This window comes from Lactuca saligna, chromosome 9 (genome assembly GCF_052625555.1).
Source record: "Lactuca saligna cultivar CGN05327 chromosome 9, ASM5262555v1, whole genome shotgun sequence".
In the NCBI taxonomy this organism is placed as follows: domain Eukaryota; kingdom Viridiplantae; phylum Streptophyta; class Magnoliopsida; order Asterales; family Asteraceae; genus Lactuca; species Lactuca saligna.
The window spans coordinates 174,770,437-174,791,057 of record NC_136425.1 but is presented as its reverse complement, the minus strand read 5'-3'; the positions used below and the strand labels follow the sequence as shown (position 1 = coordinate 174,791,057).

At 33.8% G+C, this 20,621-nt stretch overlaps 2 protein-coding genes across 4 annotated transcripts; both read left to right on the top strand.

Annotated features, from left to right (window-relative positions):
- Nucleotides 1–812: 812 nt before the first annotated feature.
- On the top strand, nt 813–3,866 carry LOC145017411 (chaperone protein dnaJ 10-like). Of its 3 annotated transcripts, none has more exons than XM_078975443.1 (10): nt 813–940; nt 1,437–1,550; nt 1,866–1,925; nt 2,020–2,102; nt 2,207–2,372; nt 2,462–2,591; nt 2,827–2,985; nt 3,098–3,270; nt 3,364–3,444; nt 3,620–3,866. In XM_078975443.1, exons 2-10 carry the CDS (start codon nt 1,464–1,466, stop codon nt 3,704–3,706), a joined length of 1,026 nt encoding a protein of 341 aa, XP_078831569.1. In that variant the 5' UTR covers nt 813–940; nt 1,437–1,463; the 3' UTR covers nt 3,707–3,866. The 3 variants fall into 3 exon arrangements, with proteins under 3 accessions (XP_078831569.1, XP_078831571.1, XP_078831570.1); XM_078975445.1 differs by having other exon boundaries at nt 3,530–3,669; XM_078975444.1 differs by having other exon boundaries at nt 817–940; nt 1,434–1,550.
- Nucleotides 3,867–8,400: 4,534 nt separating this feature from the next.
- LOC145017589 (putative dehydrin LEA) lies at nt 8,401–9,236 on the top strand. Its single transcript, XM_078975588.1, has 2 exons — nt 8,401–8,745; nt 8,833–9,236. Exons 1-2 carry the CDS (start codon nt 8,440–8,442, stop codon nt 9,103–9,105), a joined length of 579 nt encoding a protein of 192 aa, XP_078831714.1. The 5' UTR covers nt 8,401–8,439; the 3' UTR covers nt 9,106–9,236.
- The last annotated feature ends 11,385 nt before the right edge of the window (nt 9,237–20,621 follow it).

Genomic DNA, 20,621 nt, shown 5'->3' with positions numbered 1-20,621 from the left:
ACAAATGTAACCGTCATCACAAGTTTAAATTGTAATACTTATTACCTAATTTTATTATTATTATTATTATTATTATTATTATTATTATTATTATTATTAGGGTTAACAATCACATACAACAATCACGCCACCTTTATATATCCCTTCAGTTTTATAAATCTCTGCATAAAACCCATCATTTTCTTACCACAATTGTAATTTAATTCAAACATTCAATCTTATATATAATTTAATTTTGAAATAAAAACAATATAAACAACTATATTTGCTCTTATATATATTTTATTATATATTATTGTTATTGTTTTTTCATTAGTTCACAAATAAATATTGTATGATATATATATATATATATATATATATATATATATATATATATATATATATATATATATATATATATATATATATATATATATATATATTTCACATATTCATTTAAAACAACGATTATAATTTTATATAACTATAAAAATATATATTTTTACTAATAATTTATTTATAATAATTGATTCGTAATTATAATTTTTTTTTTACAAAAATTTAATTTATTTTATAACCGTGGTTCCCACGGGTTATAATCTAGTTATGTATATTCAACATGTTAAACATTTGCAAAAAAATACAGTAGCCGTAACAACCGACTTAATCTCAAGCTATCAATGCAAAATTCAATCTCCAACAATTAATGCAAAATAGAGTAACGGACTAAAAGCTGAGAAAGTTTTTATGCCAAACAATCAATGCAAAGTTTTCAAAGTCAAGGACATAAAATGAATGTTGGAAATAACTAAAGGGGCATTCGTGTTGTATACTATACTTTTATGAACAAAAAAGCGAATCATGTCGGAGCTAATTGAACGATTTCTCGCCACTGATCCATCAAGTTTTCAATATTTTCAGATTGATTGATTCGTCTTCTTTTGTCATTCAATAAATCGTAAGTTCCATTGTTCTAAATCGATGTTTTTTAGTTTATCTTTGTGATTCTATCTGCGATTTGTTGTTGATTTTTGTATCAATTAAGAACCTAGCTTATCTTCGTGTTGCTTTTGATTCATTTGAATACACGCTTATAACAATGATTTGAGTTACTTCATGTTTATCTTTCATCGTTTATCAGTAATTCTATTGCTAGATCTTAATCCAACCATCTTTAAACAAGACTACATTTCGAATTTGAACAGAATGTAATTGGTTGCTTACCAAATTATTATGAAATCTCTAAGCCATTTTGAAATCTCATCAAACTCTATACCAGATGCTACGTTCATAGCATTTTTTGAATTTGATAAGCACTATACTCGGCTCCAAAGTTTGATATTTTTTAGGGAGTATTTATCTAATTATCTCTTAGGGCATGTTCACATTGCACAAAGAACACAAACTACTCCAAAGTTTGATAACATCATTTTTTTTTTCTTTCTTTTTAGCAGCTTTACAAGAGTTTGGATCGCTGAAATATGGTGAAAGACACAGAATATTACGACATCTTGGGAGTCAGTACTGATGCATCTGCATCCGATATTAAAAAGGCCTACTATGTCAAAGTATGTTTACTTCTTATCTCTTCCTCAAACAAAATCCCAAACATCATAAAGAAGATTTGTAACTTGTAATGCATACTACAAATCACACAGTGATTATTTGTGATCTATTGATTCTTAAAACTTTGTTCCACCAAGATCTATGTCACATTTCACTTATGAGTTATGATATAGTGATATGAATCATCTATTAGGGACACATGTAACATTCCTACTCCTGTTATGCTTAGTTGTTAGTGGTATATGTGGAAATTATAAATTAAGAGCCTTTTTCTCTTATTTGACTATATAATAATGCTTCATAATGTTATCTTCAAGGCAAGGAAAGTTCACCCTGATAAAAATCCTGGGGACCCAAAAGCTGCCCAAAATTTCCAGGTTTTGATTCTTTCCTTTAATCATTCAAAGTTTCTCAATTGTTAATCTTGAGTATCAATCAAAGACATTTATTTATATTTTGTTATGCACAAAGGTTCTTGGAGAGGCGTATCAGGTTCTAAGTGATCCTGAAAAGCGTGAAGCATATGACAAAAATGGAAAAGCAGGAGTACCGGAGTAAGTATGAATGATGCATTAGTTTCCTTTAACTAAGAATTGTGTTTCTTTTATATTTAATAAATAGTTAAAAAAGCTAACTTTATATTTATAATTTCTTTCAGTGATTCAATGGTGGATCCTGCAGCTGTTTTTGGCATGCTATTTGGTAGTGATTTATTTGAGGATTATATTGGGCAACTTTACATGGCTGCTATACAGTCAGTAGAACTTGAAGAGGAAGGACAAGTGCCTGAAATCCGTAAAATGAAAGTCCAAGAAAGGATGAGGGTAGTCATTTTTTTTACTCCAATTTCCAAATTCATAATAAATTACCTACATTTTGTTTATTAAACTCACTTTTATTGTTTCTTTTTTAGGAATTTCAAAAGGAGAGAGAAACCAAACTCATAACAATTCTCAAGAATCGCCTTCGACCATTTGTTGAAGGACAAACAACAGAATTTGTAAATTGGGCAACAAAAGAAGCTCATCAGCTCTCAAAAGCTGGTATTTTTTTCTTACAAATACGCATTTATTAAAAAAAAAAACATTTTACTTTTCCCCAATTTATGCAGCAAATTGGTTGTTTAGATGAAATATGCAACATTCCAAAGAAGATGCCAACTTTGTAACTCTTCATTGTTCCACAACATCACCTGTCAAAATTCGAAATCCCTAAATTACCCTTCTACGTTAACTTCTTTTTTTGCTTTCATGATCAAGTTTTGTGATAAAATTTCAGCTTTTGGTGAGGCTATGTTACATACAATTGGCTACATATACACAAGACAAGCTGCAAGAGAACTTGGAAAAGATAAACGTTATATGAAGGTCCCATTCATAGCTGAATGGGTAAGAGACAAAGGACACCAAATGAAATCACAAGTTTCAGCTGCTTCAGGTCAAATCATTTAACTTAAAACCATCATTATTAAAATTTAAAAAATAAACAACTTTTAAATTTAATACAGTAACTGTTTTTTTTTTTTTTTTTTTTTTGTGTGTGTATATAGGTGCTGTGTCTTTGATACAAATACAAGAAGACCTTAAGAAGCTGAACACTTCAGAAGGAAAAGAACAACAAATAATGAAAGCTTTTGAAGAGAAAAAAGATCAAATGGTTAATTCCTTGTGGCAGATCAATGTTGTTGATATCGAAACAACATTATCCCGTGTCTGCCAAGCGGTAAATTCAATTATGTCCTGTCCTGTCCTGTCCTGATCTGTACTGATCTGTTCTGTTCTGTCCTGATCTGATTTTCTGTATTTTTGCTGTTAGGTGTTGAAAGACCCGACGGTGTCGAAAGATGAGGTGAAGAGACGTGCGATTGGGATGAAGAAGCTTGGGACAATATTGCAAGTAAGTTTTTGTAGTATTAATTTAATAATATGTAGGAATAAAGTGAGATTGCAAATTGTGTGGTGGTGTTATTATTTTTTTTCAGGCTAAATAAAAATGGAAGCAATCAAGATAAAGAGAAATAAAATGGCATTAATACAAGTAAACAATTTCAATTTGTCTTGTGACTTGTCAGGGAGCAAAGACAAATTATCGCAGGGATAATAGTTTGAGACAGGAAGGCGTTCAAGTCCAACAACAGTCTGCTTCTTCATCCAAGTAGCATGTGTGTATGCTCATGCTTCCATGTCATCATCACGTATTCAATGTTTTTATGTTGATTATTGTAGTGAAATACTCTGTGTAAGTTTGCATTTTTTGTTGCATTATAATTCAAGTTTGTAATACTTTGCGAATGTATTTTATAAGATGAATGTTCAGAAGGATTTTTGTTATAAGTTTCTAATTAAATAAGGTATTTGGTTATTGAAAGTTAAAGTTTGTCTTTAGGTAAACGAATCTCTTCTTTGAATATAAATGTATGACATAGGTTTATTATATAAATGTTGATTATGAAATTATATTTAGTGTTGATCAACTAAACAAAAAATATATAATTAGTAAACAAAAAATATATAATTATAACAAACATATACGGTTAGTAAACAAATAATATGTAATTAGCAAAACAAACTATATATATATATATATATATATATATATATATATATATATATATTAACATTTTTTATCCATTACAGCAACATACAAATTTTTTTTTTCTACTGGTATAGGGAATATATATATATTTTTATTCATAATAGCAACATATTATTATTTTTACACGTAATAGAAATATACTTTTTTTTTATCAAATATAGCAATGTACTTTACATTTTCTTTTATATAATGTACTTTTTTATCCATTATGTCAATGCACGTTACTTTAAATTTCCATAATAACAACATACATGATTTTTTATCCATATTAGCAACCTACTTTAATTCTTATTAATTACCGATATAGACAATTTACTTCAATCTTTTACCCATAATAATAACATACATTAATTATTATCTATCATAGCAATATACTTATACTTTTTTTTTATACATAATAGCACCATATTTTTTTTATGCATAATAACAAAAAATAAATATATAAATAAATAAGCTTGTAATATTTTAAGATTTTTTTAAAGATGGTATTTTCTAAAATCTATGGACTTTTATTATTAGATTATAAAAAAAGGGGACATGGTTATTGAAACTCCTGTTTGAATATAAATTTATAACATAAATTTTCTTAGGCAAATTATTTAGGCTGTCAATATGAACGTGTTGACCCTTCAACATATTCTTTTCTCCATATTATTAGTTGTGTATCTGCACGCACAATGTGACATAATATAATGGTTTATGGTAAAAAAGTTATAGAATAAGTTGTATGTGAATTTTATTTGTATCTTATTTGGCTCAAACATCTACTGTAACTTGTAGTTCTTAACACAGTGGGTGCATTACACCAAATTTCACTACATCCCTATATGTAAATGAGACTAGTGTAAGTGTATTAGTTGCAAGGTGTTCCCAGATGAAGCTTGCGCTTAGCAACACAAATTGTTGGTCATGGTCTTGCACTTCAGTAAAAGTTTACATATTGGATCAAAGGTAGCTAATCCAAAGACCATTTGGAAAAACTTAAGGGAAAGCTAGCTAATCCAAAGCCATTTGGAAAAACTTAAGGGAAAGCTAGCCGATGATTTTATAGATAAGGTTATTGCAAACGTGCATATTGGAGCTAGTTCTGTGAGAAATGAAGAACTGAATAACCATCAAAGAGGTGGGAAAATACCTTGGGGATATCAACAAGGAAAACCAAGGAACATAGACTCATGACTCCACTTAGCAAACACGAAAAGGGGGAAAACTCGGGGACTCGTGACTCGACTCGCCGAGTCTCGTTCACATGCAATTACTACATACTCGATTTTGCTTGGATCCAACTCATGCCATACATAGATTGGGCTCTTAGGGTAGGTTTTACACGTAAAGTTTCCAACTTTACGTGTATACATGCATAGGATGGGGATTTAAGGCTTAATAAAGACCAAAATGGTAGATCTAGGACATTCAAGCCATTTATTTCCATAAAGGCCATGGATCTCAGCTTCTGGAGCTCAAACATGCCTAGATCTAGAGGTTAATCAACTCATTACCATCCCTAATCCATAAACAAGCTTGGAAAATGGCTCAAGAAGGACTTTAATGGTGCTCTAAGGGACTCTTAGCATAAAAACAGAAGGAAACTAAGTTATACCTCAAGGAATCTCTGAAATAACACCAAGATATCTGGCCTCCTTCTGCTTCTCTTGATCTACACTCCTTTTCCTCTCAAAATCTTCAAGAAATCACACCAAAACACTTAAATTACCAAAGGAAGTGTTAGGGTTTCGTGAGGGACATTCTGGTGGTGAATGGGGGCCGACATGAGGCACAATAGGATGCTTAAATAGGGTGCAAACCCTTGAAATTAGGGTTTCATTCAGACAGCGGGGGCTCGCCGAGTCCAGAATATGGACTTGCCGAGTCGCCAACTTAAATGTGCTCAATAACCCGGTTCTACTCGGCGAGTCGGACCTACAACTCGCCGAGTTCAAGGCAAAAAAAATACAAAATACTTAGATGAAACTACATACCAAGAACCAGGTGCTACAATACGGGCCCCACCCACACTCGGATAACGGTGAGATACGGGCCCCACCCACACTCAAATGACAGTGAGATACAGGCCCTACCCACACTTGAATAACGGTGAGATATGGGCCTCGCACATACTCGAATAACGGTGAGATACGGGCCCCACCCACACTCGAATAAGTGTGAGATACAGGCCCCGCACACACTCGAATAACGGGCCCCGCCCAATGAGATACGGACCCCGCCCACACTCAAATAATAATGAGATACGGGCCCCGCCCACACTCAGATAATAAGGAGATATGTGCCCCGCCCACACTCAGATAACATATATCGAATAAAACACATACACATGTGATAATCACATAGATACATAGCATACAGATATCCATCAAGCCCTGCCCGACATTGGGCCTTAACCCAGAAAACATATAAACACAACACATGCAAGAGTCACGGAGACAACTAGCATACTAACAACATAATATAAACATGGGTCAGCCTTGGTGTCTTCGACTTGCTAAACCCAGTAAGGAAACTTGTAACATCCCGACTCCCATGTATAAATTTACTTAATTTATAATCATTTTGACAGGGCAACTCGACGAGTTAGAAGCCCCAACTTGTCGAGTAAAGATTGAGATAGTCGCGTGGTTTTTAGAATCTACTCGACGAGTAGGAGCTAAGTGTGAAAACCTTAATTTGTAGGTTTTGCACCCTATTTAAAGTACCTTAAGTCCTTTACTGTAACGCCTATGTTTCTGGGCTTGCCATTAATGTTGATATAATAGTCTAGTTTAACCTTTGTAACCTGTTTTGAAATAATAGAAGTGTATTATTTGAGTATCATGTGTTTTGTGCTTAACTGTGTGACTTAAATAAATTAAGGATAAAAATAAGCGTCAAAATGAAATGTTAGATAAAGCCGATATCTATGGATAATGTTGTAGTAGTTGAAACGAGGTTTCCGAATATATAAAGAATGTCGGAATCCAAGTTATAACGAAGAAGTTATGACCTATCGAAGTTTCGCGATAGAACCGACACGACATAGAATGATGTAAAACAACAAAACAACTTCAATGAGAATTTGTTTGGGTATTTTCAGTAAGAAAGAACAAATAACATTTTGTCGAGCACTTGGTATGCCTCATGAAGTCACTTTCAAATTTGACAATATGTGAGCTTTTCCTTTGTATTAATCTTTCAAATTATTTTCATTTTCTACAATTTTCCCCAAATAAACATACAGATAAAACCAAATCCTTTATCAAGCAGAAATATACAAATAATAACAAATCTTTCTCATGGCTTTATAGAAGAAATAGAACAGACTAAACAAAAATGTAAAAATCTTACTCCCCTTCTTCAAGGATCGGTGCGGATCGGTGCAAGAAGGAAGAAGAAATGAAGGCTAAAAGAGTTGTTATGGAAAGATGTTTACTGATTATAAGGCTAAGGGTAAAATTGTCAATTAATTTGAAGTGGAGAAGACATTGAACATATTACATGTGTCATTAAGAGAGAGGATATATATATATATATATATATATATATATATATATATATATATATATATATATATATATATATATATATATATATATATATATAGCACAAAGAGCTCGATGACAGGAACAATAATTGATTTTCTTAGGGATGCATAATTTTGGAACGCGCATAACGTAGGGGCAATTGGTCGTCATCCGAGAATATGACATCTTATGGACGTCATACCTTGGTTGTGATGCGAGAAAACACGGGATGGGTACGTATATTGTGGGTGGATATATTTTTTATTTTGATTAAAAATTTACTAAAATAAATAAAAATGGAAGAAATAATAATAATAATAAAACAAATTAGTGTTTTCTACTCATTTACATATGTCTGGACCAAAATTATAATGTAAATTTTATTTCGGACTAGTAAAATTTTGTCTTAAATTTATAACTAATAGATTTTATAGGCTTTTTCAAAATTTGATCTTACCATACAATCTGTCTCATAGATCGCAATTCTAGAGACCTTTGTTACAACCGATCTTTATCGAATTTGATTTTAATAGAATCAAAATGAAACTAGATAAATCATAAAATGAAATGACACGTAGCAACATATGATTAGGTGGCAAAATTCCGCCAAGATTAAGACAAATTTAGTGACACGTGTGACTTCAAAAGTGACATGCAAAAACCGTCATCTTCTCCGACCTCTTGTGTATAGATTTCGACCCACGCCGCGATAAAACCACCTTCCCTTTGCAAATAAATTACTTGCACTCAATAAACCACTCTCTTTTCTAAATCGGAAAACATGGCAGATATACGTGATCAAGCCGGCAACCCGATTCAACTAACAGATGAGCTCGGCCGCCCTGTTCAACTCACCGACGAGTTCGGCCGCCCCATGCACCTCACTGGTGTCGCTACCACCGAAGATTCAGGCCTTCATGCCGGCACAACAATCGGTTCTGATCTTAAGACGCATGATGGTACCCACGTTGCTCCAACGATCCCCGAGGCAGTGCCTGGTGGTGCCGGAGCTGGAACGGCAGTTCCCTGTGGTGGTGAAGGTGAAAGGCGGGAGATTGGACGCTCAGGAAGCTCAAGCTCCAGCTCGGTAAGTTCAATATATGATTTTTGTTAAAGTTTTAGTAGAATCACCCGGGGAATTGATGGTTTGTGGGTGGGTGTTTAATGGTTGTAGTCGGAGGACGACGGGCAAGGAGGGAGGAGGAAGAAGAAGAAGGGGCTGATGCAGAAGATAAAGGAAAAGCTTCCAGGACATAAGAACAAGGAGGAGAAAGCTCCGGAGAAGGTGTACACAGCTACTACGAAAATAAGTGTGACGACGCCGGCAGGGCCGCTGAATGAGCCAAAACCGGAGTTCGTAAGGGTGGAGCACCATGAGGAGGAGCACGAGAAGAAGGGTTTGATGGATAAGATTAAGGATAAACTCCCCGGCCACCACTCTCACTAGATTCCGATCGACCTTGTCGCCGTTGTAGTTGGTTTATGGATTTCGTCGAGATGATGTGTTTAGCTTTTTTAGCTTTTTAGTTTTTTCTTTTTGTATATATTATATTATTGCTTTATGAATAATATAAGGGTGGCTTAATGGAAATGAATTTATATAAATACCAAGGGTTGTAGTTTGGAGTTTGGACCAAGTGGTAATAGATTTCGAGTAATTTTGAAATTTACTCGTTGTAGTTTTAAGTCTGTTCGTGAAATGGATAGATAGAATCATAGAACTAGAAGAACCTGTTATTAAAGAGGTCGTTGAAACGAAATGTGTAGCTTTTTAGGTTTTCTCATTAAAATTGTGAGATTGTTGTCGTAATTTTTTCCGATAAGTAAAATCCAACCCTACCTATTTTTTATCCCAAAAAATATACTTTTCGAATATTCCACCCATCTACTAATTAAACACTATATTTATAATTAATTAATATAAATTAGTATACAATATGATATTATAAATATTAAATATTACATTTAAATTATAATTATTAGATATTTATAAAATAAAAATGAGAGCGACTAAAATTGACTATAAACTTATCTATTTTTGCATTTTTAGAGGTGGAAATAGGGTAGGGTTGAAGAAGAATGGAGGAAGAAATAGGAGAAGAAATAGAGTATGAAGATGGGTTGAAGATGCCTAGTAAGTGCCAAAATTTGGTCATTGATTGGAGTGTGACAAGATTTGTAAATAACATTCATAATTGAAAAAATATTTTGTACTTAAATTGAAAAATCAAAGATATTTATAGTTGTGATAAAGTATATATATATATATATATATATATATATATATATATATATATATATATATATATATATATAATCTCTTTTATCTTTCTCAATTTTATAAAAAGATAAAATTAACTCAAAAGGACACTTAAAGGGAAAATTGCTTTCTAAAAAACATGTGAAAATGTATTTTGTACTTAAATTGAAAAATCAAAGATATTTATAGTTGTGGGCAAAGACTTGGTTGGACCTTTGGGTGTGTGCACGTTATATCACTCGTTATTGCCATGTGTCTTCACTTTAACCCCGGGGTACACCCCTCATGCCATGTGTTTTCACTTTAACCCCGGGTAACACCCCTCATGCCATCGTTATGTGATGCTCCGTGGCGGTGGTAACGAGACGCGGTCGGTATTTTCTCTCCGATTCCTATAACCTTTTTTATGTTTTTCTTCTTTAATTTGTCTCAGTAGCGATGTTGTGAGTGTAACGTCCGATTCAAGGTATGTATTTTATGTAAATTTTTTCACCTTTATAAAAGAACTTTATAAGAGAACTCGACGAGTTGGAAGCCCAAAACTCATCAAGTAGGAATTATTTTTGGGACACAAGTTAAGAGACCTATTCGACGAGTTGGGAGCCCCAACTCGACGAGTAAGGCTGGCAGAGTGAAACCCTAATTTCAGGATTTTCACCTTATTTAAACACATTAAGAAGGGAGTAGATCCATAAGTTAAGCTCCATTTCTGGTTCAATAGAGGTAAAAAGCTCCTAACTTTTCCATTGTGTATTTAGATCTCTTTATCTCCATTTTTGTTGAGTTTTTGGTCCAAGTAGCTTGGTCCTTAGGAAATGGACATCCCAAGTGATTTACCTTTCAGATATGGGGTCTAGAAGGGGTTCCAATGCATAAAGGTGCAAACTTTATGGCCATGGAAGCCCCCATCCAAGCTTTAAGGCATCATTTCAGCCTTTTAAACCATAAAAGGTCATGCATGGAGGGAAAGATTGAAACCTTACGTGCTCATTTGGTGTCTAGGGCCTAGATCTCAGTTTTCATGCTTTGGTTTGGAGTATTATGGCTTTTGGACTAAGATCTATGTCTTAAAGGATTAGGGTTTGAGCTAAAACCATTAAAGGAAACTATTAACGGGTAAAGTTGGAAACTTTACCCATAAAAGGACCTTTTCAGTGTGTAGAAGAAGTGTGGAGTCCAGATTTGAAGGATAGGAGCTTAATCTATTAAGATGGCCCAACAGACTGAAGAACTCATCGAGTCCATAGAGGAACTCGATGAGTTGGGGTGAAATGTCCCGATTCTTAAAAGGGGAAAACTAGATGAGTCTAAGGATGACTCGACGAGTAGAATGGGAAGTTACGATATCATGGATAAGAGGAACTCGTCGAGTTATGAAAGAACTTGATGAGTTGGATCGCGAGTGCAAGGTTTTATGAATCATGGAACTCGACGAGTTGATGGACCAAACTCGACGAGTTGAGTCAATCATATTTTGACTTTGACCATATGTTGACTTTGACCAGGGTGTTGACTTTGATTTTGAATTTAACCAACTTGTCCCTTAAGGTGTTATGAGTATGAAAAGGGTAATTAAAGGAAATTTTCATGTGTAGGAACCGAGAGGGGTTGATTTCAGAGCAGGAGCCTTTGCAGCTATTTCCCAGTTATCGAAGTGAGTTGCCTTCCAGTAGAAGTGGCTTGAAGGCACCAATGTCAGCCCACTAGTAGTTGATTATAGTTAAGATGATTGTCTTTGTGATAATTGTATGGTATGCCACTATTGTTGGGTTTTGAGCATTCTAACACTCCTAAGTGTACATGCAACCCTAAATACCTTGGATCTATGTTTTCTCTATTATACATGCAAATAAGAATATCCAAGGTATTATCCTAATCTAGCATACAAAACAATGAGTGTAACAAGATAGAATACATACCTCTTTGATGTAGAAAGTCTTCATGAAGCTTGAGTGCCTATCCCCAATAGTGTGGAAGCCTCAAATGGAATCACAATCATCAAAACACTTAGAATAACTTGAGAGAGTTCTACACTTCATGAAATCGGCTAGCCCTTTTGTTACTCTCACTAGTGGCCGATTTTGTCAAGAATAATATCTTTATATAGTGTTACAATTAGGGTAAATCCTTAATTGTCATGGCTTTCCATTTCCTTGGATCCATGGGTTCAAATACACCATGGAGCATCCATGGACCATCCTATGGGTTTTAGCCCAACTTGATTATCCATGGAGCATTAGCCCACTATATAAGTATCGATGATTTACACAATCAACCCATATATTTAATTAGTCTTCTTTTGATCACTTAATTAATCGTAGATTAATTCTTGATCAATACTAATTAAATAATCTTATTATTCTTATTATTAATACACTAGAACTTATAATATATTAATAACCATAAGTGTCTTATTTCTCTCATTATAGTCTATCCAAGTGCATGATGGTATGCAACCCAAATGGACCATGCCGGGTCGGGTCAAGTCTTACCAATTATAGTTATGGACTTAGACATTAATCCAACAGTCTCTTACTTGGATAAGTCTAAAACTATTATTGCGTATGACTTCAGGAACCAACTGGCAATCGTAGCTCTCAAAAGCTTCTGTCGAACTCTGACCTTGTAGATGAACTCTGATCTTGTCAATGACTTGTCCATTAGATAAGGGATCATATAATCCTCTGTTCTCATGATATCAGCCGGACAAATACATGGAACAACGTCGTACTTATTATCCAGCAGTTTGTTTCTCGATTTTCGATTTGTTTGACAAAGAACTTAATCGAACACATCAATTCAGTTCTGACCGGCCGGTACATAGGTCACAACAAAATCATCGAGGGGCCCAGATATCGCTTCTATTTCTAGAAGGAACAGATAAACTTCGACTCATATACTTGTTCTACTACTTGTTGAATTGTACACAAAGGCACGTTTTATAACATCAAGTTACTGATGCGTTTACGTGCAATCAATGCACAACCAACTCATAGGTAACAACTCATATCTCTAGGTTTGAAGATTTATATGATATTACCGTCTCACGATCACTCGAGATAAATTCCATGAAGTGATACAAGTGAGCGTGGGTTTATTCCAATACTCATAACTTATGAGCACTCATGAATGTTGTAGCACCATTGCCATGACTAAACCCATTTAGCCATCTACAAACCCGATTCATGACAGTCTTGATTCATACCTACTTCCAACATATGAACGACTGTGGAGTGTTTAAATAACTTAGTCATTCGGAAAGAATAACCTAGCTATTTTGGAAGTCAAAACATGCAAAGTGAAACACAATAATAATCGAATCTAATATGGTCTCAGAACTCTTTTGAATATAAATAAAACCACTTTTTATTTATCACCATATTGATTACACATTATTCAATGTTTCAAATAATCAACTTAAGACTCGAATAAAACAACAGTCGTCCCATGCTCCTAGTATGTACACTTTGTTTTCTAAACAATAGTTATGCCATACCCCAAGTATGCACACTATGTTTGTCTATGATCCTTACATTGTGATGTAGATCAATTGAACATGATTCCAATGATACTCATTTCACAATCCCAAATCCTTATTGTAAATGCAAGAATTCCAAATTCATGTCATTTACTGAAATCTGTTAGATTCTAAACTTATATGCATTGATCCTCTTGTAATGATTATGCACGAAGTCAGAAGGACTTGACATCAACCATTACAGAGCATTCCAAAGGAGATCAGCTCCTTGGGAACATCCTTCTTGAATTAAGTTTCCTAATCTTACATAGATTGAATAACTTCCACCTATGGAGACATTTCCATAGTCCCATTTGACTATCACTTCCGAACAAGAGTTACCTCTTTTCAGAAAATGTCAATATGGTCCTACCAAAATTAACACTAGACTTCCAAATGTCCCTGAGCAACCAATCTTTGGCGAGCCTCAGATTGTCCTCGACAATTGCTTAATCACTTTAGTCATATCCAGTTCTAGACTTTTCCCTTCTAAATGCCTTAAGCATTTGGAAAATTTAGAAAGGATGAATATTATAGCACGTGAAATCGATCCTATATCCGAAGCATATGGGACACGATTCATGATGTTTGACATAAAGACATGATACTAGACCAGTCTTTTGCTACAATATTTTTTATTTGCCATGTTTTCAAAATTTAACTATGAAGAGGGATGCCGTAATCATAATCGAATTTTGAAAATACAATATATATAGAATTTCTTCAAGTTGAACCATTCCAACACAAAATTCATGTATATTCTTGACTAAAGATGATTAAAATCTCAATCTAAGCTTTAGAGTTGAAATGAAGTATAATTTCCTCTCCCTTAATTATAGCAAAACAACTTTTCAACCCCTGCAACTTCACGGATTGAAACTTTGTTTTCTATAATTAACATTGCTAGCTTGCAATACTAATCATAATAATCATGCTCCCACTAACATGATGATTATCAGCATAACACTTATGCTCCCACTAGCTCTGATATATTTTCAAAAATCTGCTGGACTTCTGAAATTTAGATTCATACACCCTTTCTTAGATAGCTCACATGTGTGTCTAAACAATTTTCAGAACTATGAAAAGGGATGCCGTAATCATAGTCTCAATTGCTTAGGCATTTGCCATTTCTCACAAGTCCATGTTAGTGTGCCGGTTAACCACACGCGCTCCACCAACGACTTTTGAAAATGCAAATAACACAATTGCTATCTACGTAAAATCTACTTAGTGAAAGCGTTTCCTCACCATCATTTTCATGAATCGGAGAGAAACCTTATGACACTTAGATTTTATAGTGTATGAGTTCCTATCCATGCGAATTTGTCAAAACCATAATCACAAGATAAGGTTAGTGACAAATTGTAACAATTGACAAAAATCGGTCCAGGAATTGTCGGTCAATCACCCTGAATATTATTATAATAAAAACTATTGTGTATTAATCGGTATTATTATAAATAATTATTCACATATTTGCGATTAAATCCTTTATATTCAAGTGAGACCAATATTTGATATTTAAGCTTCATAATATCTACTATAAACGAAATCAAACAAATGGGAATGATTAAATTTTATAATTAAAATATATAATTATTTATACCACAAATATGCATTAAAAGCCATATAATGTAACTATGTGATGCATGTATACGTGTGTATACATGGATAAAAGAAATATATATATTGAATGGAAAGCTCTAGCAAACTAGAAGGAACGTAACCAAGTTATACACCTGCCTTCCATTCCATTACTTGTCAGGCAACTAATTGATGTACTTCTAAATCTCAATTGGGATCTTAGGGCCCACATAACCTCACACAAAGTCTTCAAACACAATCTGGAAGAAATATCATCCAGGACTATTATGAAATTTTGTATCCCCCTTTCTTCTCTATCTCTCTCACCTGCATACTCACAAATACCTCACATGCTTGATATCTTTGGAACTATTTCAAATCTACTTCCATATCTTCATTCGATCATGAAACTGTACAAAAAAAATCTGATCAAATATCTCACTATTGAATTCATTTTTAGATAACACTCTTCACATGCCTCTTCATCTTCTCAACTCTCTCTCTCTCTCGTGTTCCTTTAGATCACAGAAAAACCCAGCAACAACCGAAGTTGTTGCCTTCTTCAACCCAACCTCTCGTATTCCTTCCATTTTAATGGCAGACTGACCGATAACCACAAAACCACCGCCATGGCCAATTGAAGCAAGCCTCCGATCGCAAACAGGACCGTCGACACTGCTTACTGAAGAAGAAGAACCGGCGACAACCACTATTTACCCTCCTGTCTTCATCTCTTTTCAACCCTCAAGCAGTTTCTCGTCATTCCTTACTCCTCCATTGATCTCAGGTAACCATATATCGTTCTTTTCTATTCAGAACACATTTCAAAAATCCCGAAGAACAGCCAACACCTGCCATGGTGGCCGGTGGCATGAACAGTCCCGACAAGATAATCCCGATGATGGGTTCGATACTAAACAAACATATATAGTTTCCTTATTACGTTACCTTCCTGTTTCTAGGTGTATAGGTCGACTCCAAGAATCCCGGAGCAAAACCCGCTCAAAACTCGATCTTCCCGACACTTCTCGACTCTCACTACTAACGTGAGTCTCCATGGCCCCTTTTTACTTTGTTAAACAGTTATGGGGGGGAATACACACAAGCATATGATATTACAGGTTCAAACTATAAGAAATTGCATGAGTTCATAAAATTTTAAATGTTACATTTATTACTTATATGACACTTTTATACATATTGTGACTGTTTTTGTGTCGCATAAAAGCTTTTATCCACAAAAAAAAAAAATACACTATTCACGTAAAATGGAGTTATGAACTTCTTACCTTATAAAACTTGTTGTACTTATTATTATATCAAAATGAAACATTAAAAATCTCCAAATTTTGTATCTTTACATGTTATTCTATTATTTACATATATGTGAATAATTATACGTAATATGTTACTGTTATTATATATAGGTCACTTTTGGGTATAAAAATGTCCAAAATTATAGACTTATATAAACCCAATAAGACATACATGTGTACTAATATGTCGACTAATTGTTATATATAAAAATAATAATAATAATAATAATAATAGTAATTTTTGGATGTTTAATATTGTCATCTTATAAAATATTAAATATTTGGTTACTAGAATATATGTTAAATTTCTAGCTGTTATTATAAACTGTAGGTTTATATATAATGATCGTTAAAATTGTGGATTTTCACTTGGTTTGAAAATTTGCTATCGTTCCGAATACAGCCGTTATGCGGCTTGAGTATTTGTTATAGTTCAAAGATAAATAAACTTTATATAACTAAAGAATTGTGAACAAAATACGGGATCTTTATGTGAGTTTATTTTTCATCAAACTAAGAATATGAACTTAGTGAAGTCCTCTGTAATAACCGTTAATCCCCAAGGAGCGGAGAATGTTATGTATAGATTTATACGGATTGACACCCCGTCCGCGGTTGCTAGCTACAACCTTCGTATGACGAGACAAAACGGACGATAACTTCTTATTCTATCTCATTGTTGTTTTGATGTTGATGAAGCGTCGTTGGAACTATTTTATATATAACAGAGGCGGATATAAGTCTTATAGCTCGGTTATTAAACTCTACATAACCCCGGAAATCCATTACCAAAAATATTAATATGAATCAAAACGGAAGGTATTGGTGTTATTGTTTTAGTGAAATTATTTATTTACATAAGGTAAATAATTGGTAATTCACTTATTGAAAATATATGAATTGCTATTTATATATTCTAAATAATATTGATTTTGAGATCTTATACTGATTCAAGAAAATATGTTCATCTAATTTGTATTTATTTGAAATTTATAAAGATGTATGTTTCCTTGGTTTGTAGTTCTTACATTCATAAAAATTGCGTTTTATTTTATAAAACTCTCGGCGTCAAAACCTATGGAGTTCACCAACAATTTTGTTAACGTATTTTTAAAATGTGTGTATTCTCAAGTAAATAAGAAGTCGAAGGTATGGCGTCGGTGCTAAGGAAATATTATTTCCTTACTATTAAATAATCGTGATATGTTTCTTTTTCTTTTTATCGTCAATTGTTAAAATATTGTAATGCTTTCTTTTTTTTTAAAAATTTGAAAGTTTGTAATATATTAATTATTGTACTTTAAATGTTCAACATATGTGGTTGACTGTGATTCAATTTATAACGTCGTAACTCCGGCATTTTCCGCCGTTGGTTGGGGTGTGACACAAATTCAGCCCTACATGGATTAAATTTATTCAATCTTAGTTTCTTGTCACCTTGGTAACACAAGGCCCACCAATGCTTCCAAGTTGAACTCTGATAACTCACATGCAAATTCAACTTATTTGAAGTAGGTAAATAATAATTATGTCAACACGATAGGTTGCAAACCTTAAGTCGTGTGCTAGTGATAAATTACAGGTTTCACTCTTGATTAAATCTTAAAACTCTTTCAGGATCTTTAAGGCTCCCACTGTCCCCTTGACATATAAGTTTTTCCTAGTCAAGAACCATTCCTTGACAAAACAAATATTCAAGGGATAGTGCGGATTCTTATCAAGACTAACACTTCACACAATTGGTCTTAGTTGGTCTTTGTCTCATCCAAGACATCACAACTTACCAATCTCAAATGTACAAGAGTAGAAAACATTTTACACTACATTTGATAAGTGTTTTAAACCTTACTTTATGTCACTCAATGTTACAATCTTGGAGTATGACTCTAAGAATTGTTTTGGAACGAAGTATGACTCATCTTCTTGATTTTAACCAATCCAACAATTCATGAGCTCTCTTCTTAGCCATAACAATGCACTAAGACGTCCTTAGAGTATGAATTTGTGATATGGTTTCTAAATCATTAAGATGATCATAAAACTGATACTAAAGTACTCTCCCATCTTTTCATATTTGAGAAACTTTTATCCTTTTGCCTAATTTGATTCTTCTTATTCGCTCTGCCATACATTGGAACCTTTCCAATGTTACTGAATTATACTTAACCTTATAAGTATAATCATATTTACTAATCTTTAGTAAATCATGACAAATCAATCTTTGTGGTGGACCTTGACCAGCGCACATCCAGTGTACCTAATTCCTTAGTCCTTCAAATGACTCACATATACATGTGATCAAAGAATTAGTCTTAATTTTTCAAAGATGAAAATTCTCATTCATCATACAATACAACTTGTATGATTCCAAGTTTCTGTCCAATTGAAACTTGGGTGATGAAAAACTTTCTTCATTTGGTAAATTCAGACACTACCACAAATGAAGAATCAAATCCACTTTCCAATATTGCTATTACTGGAAACATATAAGCAACAATTTTCCACAGATGCCATTGTAAGGATATTTTTAAAATAAATAAAATTAAAACCTTTTTTTTCTTTTATTTTAAAACTTTGCGGAAAAACTTATCCTTACAATCCACATGAAAAACTTGTTGTTATCTATTCACAAGCAATATATTATAACTCCTAAGAAGTAGCTCAAGAATCCGATCTTCAAACTACGCGATAGAAATCCATCTACGCGATCAGATTCAGCATATTCTTTCTTTAAGTTTCTTTACCTTTTCTTTGATTCTTAAAACATCACCATGTGACCCAGTCACATCATGTATCAAGAATCTCATAATAGAAACTTAATAGAGTTAGACAGTGGACTTTACCTGAAGTCGAGTTAATCTTATCGACTTTAACATCCTTAGGTAAATTATGGCAGCTTTGCAACCAATGCCCCTTTCTTTGGCAATATAAACATATGGACCCTTTGATAATGGTACACGGGACTATCACAGACTTAGTTTTTCTCTTTACCATTTCGTCAACCGAGTTGACTATGGCCGGTCCTTTTCCATTGGGAAGAGAATGCTTTTCTGGATTTCCTGTGTCACTATTGTCAATGTCCATCAAGTTTTGAGGAAGTTGATCTTAACAAATAGATAAGATTATTAAGGGTCTTGTCATAGTCTGTTTCATAGGTATTCCAAAAGAACTCACTATGTGACTTAGAAAGTGATTGAACCACCAACTTTCTCAAGACTTTGACACCCAACTCTCCCGGCTTGTCAATATGTGACTACATCTCCAAGATGTGACCACACCAAGACCTTTACTTGCCAATAGGGCTCGAGTGACCTTAAACTTTTCAAGAACTTGTAGGTGAGGGAGAATAATTGGAGGAGATAGAGGAAGTGAAGCATGATGTTGAGGAACATCATCTTCAAGAGATTTGGGAAGATCATAAATGTCTAAACCAGACATGTTTTGGGAGATATTCAAGATAGTTGATTTAAAGTCCTTAATATGACACCCAATATGAAATATTAAGGCTAGGACCCAAAAAACTATTTTATAACTTAGAAGAGGGATGCCGTAATCCAAGCTATCAAATATTTGAAGGTAGGCGAATGACGATTCACCAATTTCCACCATGAAAAACGAAATAATTTATTAGGTTTTAATTGGATTTGAAATTCCTAGATCTTTTGAGATTCATTGAACTTTTCAATGGCATGTTTCAATCTCGAGTGTGCCCTCTCAAATTTTGTGACTGGGATGCCGAGGATCACAAAACAAGGTGTGAATAACCATACCAATTCACTTGGTACCCTTAATATTATCACCTAATCAATGTGCCGGTTAACCACACACGCTCCATTGATCTATGAAAAATATTAAGTCACCCTTCTTGGTCCTTACTAGTCCAAGTTAGTGTGCCGGTTAACCACACACGCTCCACCAACGACTTGGTAAGGTACAAAGTGTGAATTCCATGGGCTAGCACCAAATTCACATTTTTCCTAAAGTAACTAAGATTGGGAATTATTAAGATTTTAGTTACTTTAGTATTTATCATTAATACTTTTAATGAAGGGAGAATTTAAAGTCATTGTCCTACCCGTTCGGCTAACGACCCTCCACCGATCAAGCAAGCGGTGGGTGAGAGTGGACACCCATTAAGTCACCATTTTATAGGCAACAACCTTATACCCACCTTATAGACCGGTTTCGTGAATGAGGCCTACTAACGGTAAAACGACTTGTTCTTATACATATATATAATAATTAACCATTAATGTTATAAATAGTATAAGTGTTGAATTTTA